We start from the raw sequence: 5,000 nt of genomic DNA on the forward strand, positions 1-5,000 counted from the left end.
CATGCTTGCTGATACTTGCGTTTAAGTTTCATTTAGAACTTTTCATTTTGTAATGATACCAAAACTGTCAGCTTCCTAGGGAACAAAACAAACCACCTGCTAACAATATATTCCTATAGACTTCAGCCAATTAGAATTCATTGTAGTAACATGTAAGAACCAGAATTCATTCATGATGTTTTTTATCTCAATGTTCCCTTGTGTGGGTTACAGCTAACAGGTGCCTTTAATTTGGATTCCCCTATGTTACTGGGATTTTAAAACAATAAAAGCCGTTTTGAATCACCAAAACACCAACGTATCAGAAATCACAAATGAGGGTAAAATCAATGCAGCCCGTTTTGGAGTGGGTGAAACAAAGGATAAGTTCTGGTAGAGATTCTCCAATGAATGACGGGGCTCTTCAGGAAGTTTTGAATTATCAATGTAAACGGAAAATAAAAAAGAAGACTTGATGGGCTCATTAGAGAAAGGTTATCTAATGAAACTTCGGGATACACTCTGGAATATAAACATGACAAATATGTATCATCCAAATCAATAGTTTGGTGCTAGAAATAAAAATTTGTAGGAAGGTACTGTCAACTTTATGGGTGTTAAAAACTAATAATGCAATAAACGATGTTTACCGAATGACTGAGTGATGAGAGTATTGTAGATTACATGATTGAGCAAAATCACGTTTCACCATCAAACTCACGAGAACTCATAAAAAGTGTTAGTATTGTACTTCGAAGGATTAAATTCTGTACGAGTTTGTGATTAATTAAAAAAAAAAAAAGGCGAGACATTATGATTTATCAAGATAAAGTTTTGTTATCAATAAACTCTAATATTAATTACTTATTTATAATTAGGAATCTTTCTTTGTAAGCACTAATCAAGCACAGATACAAAATGTGCTGATGCTTTAAGTTTACAGGATGTGCTAATGTTTTCTTTCTGATTACAGAGATCCAAAGGTTGGGGAGACATACCTCCTGCCCCCAAGCAGGATACCGAGCTGAAGTATCTGGACCTAGCCTTAGACAGCAACAGTGAAAACAACACCCACAGGCTGACTGCCCCACCCCCAGGACAGAGCACGCCCACAGAGTACAAGGAAATAGACTTTGTTAAGACAATCGGGCTACAGGAGCTCAAGTCTAAAGTTCAGAATGACCGGAAACACGATGAAGCGTGACAGCAAATCAAACAAAGAGAAAAGATAGCAGTTCGGACTTGATTCTTCACCTGAAGAAGTGTGGCTGTGAATCGGAGAGGGTGAGGTGAAGTGTGGCCCGAGGGAGCAGTGGGTTGTAGTGTGGCTGTTAATCAGGGGAGGAGTGAGAGGGAGATTTAAGTTTCCTAGCCAGGATGAGTTTGTGATGTGATAGTTTACTGAATTACACATTCGTGCAATCTTCCTATTACTGATTATATTGTTACTATATGAAATCAAAAAGTTCTCTAGGATTTGGATCAAATTTTTAAACCAAAATATGTTTGGACTCCCAAGTAACATGTAAATTAGTTTAGCCCTCTGTCCCAATGAGGGACTCTTTATGAGTCCTTTAAGTTGTTTGAAAATCATTTTGACTTTGGAGTAAGTGGATGAGCAGGAATTATTCTGATGACACAGTTATTACTGTGGTCAGGAGGAAGTACTTGTATATATATGCAGCACTGTTCATTACAGGGAAATGGCTATTTATAGACACACTGACTAGGTATCATAAAATCAAATTATTTTAGTAGTAGTTTGAGAAAAATAAGCTTTTGAATTGGGACAGAATTTTTTCGTGGAAGAACTATTCTTTTTTAATTTAGTTCCGCCTCTCTTGATTGAAATGTGCAGATTTGTTCACATCATGAAACTCAACAAAAAGTAATGGTTAAATACGGTAGTTATACCATGAAGGCACGAAAACACAATAATCTGTCTCATCAGCTTCCACCAGTCCACAAAAGATTTCCAAAAATGAACTGTTAAACTTAGTGAGTTTAGTAGATACTTTTTTGTGAGATAAAAATGACCAAACTCTCTTAATTATACAGGGTTGAAACCCCCATTTTCTTGATATATTTATCAATTACTGAATACATGTGCAATGTTTCTATCATATGATTGCTACCAGAAGTGACTTTCCAAACTAGAAATAACAAATTTTGACCATAATGGCAGAAGACAATGGGATTATATCATGTAACTCACAAGACCCCTCATTGTACCATCGTTTAAAAAAGACCCATGTCTACTTCATAAATTTTTAATATGCTACTTGTTATATTTGCAAACAAATTATAGATGAAAGTATGTGTTGCTCCTTGAATCAGAATTTGTTTTAAGATTTGTAGCCTGCATCCTAAAGACGGAGAGATTTAAGACTTATGTTTATCATTTCAGTTTTGCATGTGAACTCAATAGTAGTCAATTTCTCCATATTTTCTCAAGATTCTTACAGAAAACTTAGTAGGTTTTTTTAAAAAAAAATTTTTTCATTTTGAAATGCAAAATGATGTATTGAAATGTCATTTTGTAACACACATTTCTTGCAAATTCACAAATCTCTACGCTGCTCTTATTTCTGTTATCTCACTCGTACTTTATCGCTGTTTTGCCAATGTGAAAGAGAATTTCATTTTCATGTTGTCCTGGCTTGATACAGTATGTGTTTTTCTAATCCAGTGAGGAAAATCCAGTCCCTTATGAAATGATAAGATGGCGTGCATAACTAGTTGATGTATGGTTGTAAGAAAGTGGAGATTCAGAGGTTAGATATTATGTGGTTGTTCCGAAGAGTGCTTAATCTACACTACTATTCCATTTTATATAAAATAAAAATTTCTGTATATTCTTGCTATTATTGAGCAACTTACATTATTTTGTTGTTAATTTGTGTTATATAATGGAATGATGCCATAGGCCTGGTTGACTTTGACTTTTTTAATAGTCAGAATTACTTCTAAACAGATATGCTAGCAGCTACATGAGTTGTATGGAATTCTGGGAGATTGTTTTTTTTTATAAGTTGGTTGTTAAAAAGTTTTTAAACATGTTTAAGGAATGATGTATTTTTAAAAAGAAATGAAGTACTGTGTATACAGATAGGAGAGTCAAATCTTGCCACTGTATTTTGATACTACCTTCATGAGTTTGCCAAAATGAACTTAGAATGTCACAAAACACCAAGCTAAAGCCAAAGATTCTGTGTTGCTCAGTGAATTTTAAGAAATCTGTATTTGGTTGTCTTAGTAACTTTGGACCCACCAGTTTAATGGTCTAAATGTTGTGCGAAATTGATGTTACTCACCGATTTATAATTGTGAAATAGTTTCATTGACGTTTGATTGGTTTTATTGATTTTAAATACATGTATGTGAAGATTGAAGACATTGTTTAGAAAAGGACTTTTTCACGTATGTGAATTATTCAAAAACCACTTATCATCTGGTAATGGTTAATTGATACAAATTAAGGGTTTATGAAAAGAAGTTGTAAAAAGGTTAAGGATTAGTTTTGCGGTATTCCTGCAAAAGACGAGATATTTCATAAAATTGTTGTTGCATTGAAAAATGATAATGATTGCGACTAAATGCCTCTGATGAGATTTGGACCCTGAACTTCGTGTTTGAGTTAAAACTAGTCCACTGCACTAGGACGTCTTGGATATTTCATCATAAATTGCGGATGATAATAGATAAGTCCTGATGATGTAATGATAAAAACAAAGAATCCCTGGGGGAAAAGTTACTGCCTTTTGTTGAGGGATTTACATTGTTAAATTTGACATTACAAATCCATGAAATTTTCAAAACCTATTTCATTTGTGCAATCTACTGCTGAGTCCTGCACTGATCATGTAATTGTGAATAGAGATTGAATTACCGAGATATCTTAATGCCGAGTCCTGCTTTGATTATGGAGATTTGATTTCCGAGATTTCTTTCTGCTGTATTGATGTATTCAATGCTATCAAGACTGCATGTCAATATGTACAGGTCTGCTGAATGATTTATTGAAGAAATAGGATTTTTTTTTCTTTGTGTTTAAACTCAATGCTTAGAACATTAATATTCATCAATATTAGTTATTCTTGGTTTAAATTGTCCAACACTAGTTTCAGTTTTCTGTAGAATTGTCTTTTCTTTGTTTGCATTTTTATTCCAGTGTGGGGATTTTGACCAATATCTCATGCAGAACCAAAAATGTCATGCATTTTGAAAACTCTTTAAGCATTGTTTACTTAATCTTGAGTAGAATTTGATGCATTTAAATTGTCATAGTTGTTCAATATATATTTTTATAGTATATACCCTTATTAACTCAAAATGACTGTGATTTTTGTCAAAACCATTCAGAATTGTACATTTACATGTCTAAGTTTAATCCCGACTTCCACAATAAATAATAATTTTTTGGTCTGCTGCATTATTGAGCTGTTCACTTGTAATAGATAGAAAGTCCTAGTATTTTTGGATTATGTATGGAAAGATTTGTTACAAATTTTCTGATTCTAAATGTACTAAAGTAATGTAATAGATTGTAAACATGCTATGGTTGACTGAATTATGGTGATCTACTGCTATTGGGAAATTATATTTACCTGCCAAGATTGTTGAATTCTCTTTGGTTTGGGGGGGGGGGGGGGGGGGGGGGGGAGTTGTCATGAAATCTGAAGTTCATTACTAATTATGGTTTGGAAAATAAGCAAAATAGAAATGTCAGAAATTTTCCAAATGCTGTTAAAGAGAAGTGTTATTCCGCAAAAGGTATAATGACTTGATTCCAATTTTTTTCCTAGTTGACTCTGCTTTGACATTCAAATGTACTATCTCTATACATGTATATTATGAATTAACTGTCGTCCACAAAGTATACATTGTTTTCTGAAAATGAGGGGGGAAAAAACAGTATACAGAAATGTCCCGCTCACCATAAGGTTTTCACAGGTTCTTTTGTGTTTTTTCTGTTGCCTGTAACAATAGATTCTGTTGTAACGGTTGAAACGACCATTGAT

At 33.7% G+C, this 5,000-nt stretch overlaps 1 protein-coding gene across 7 annotated transcripts in view; it reads left to right on the top strand.

Annotated features, from left to right (window-relative positions):
* The window catches only part of LOC125678157 (GRB2-associated-binding protein 1-like), a 27,195-nt gene that overhangs the window by 21,772 nt on the left and 423 nt on the right, over positions 1 to 5,000 (top strand). For 4 of the 7 annotated variants that reach the window (XM_056156485.1, XM_056156486.1, XM_056156487.1 and 1 more), the window contains one exon: positions 891 to 5,000. This exon is cut by the window's right edge and continues 423 nt beyond it. In XM_056156485.1, the coding sequence (XP_056012460.1) occupies positions 891 to 946 (56 nt within the window). In that variant the 3' untranslated portion in view covers positions 947 to 5,000. The remainder of the gene's footprint in view (positions 1 to 890) is intronic. The other 3 variants (XM_056156489.1, XM_056156491.1, XM_056156493.1) reach the window with 1 other exon arrangement.

This window comes from Ostrea edulis, chromosome 2 (genome assembly GCF_947568905.1).
Source record: "Ostrea edulis chromosome 2, xbOstEdul1.1, whole genome shotgun sequence".
Classification (NCBI taxonomy): domain Eukaryota; kingdom Metazoa; phylum Mollusca; class Bivalvia; order Ostreida; family Ostreidae; genus Ostrea; species Ostrea edulis.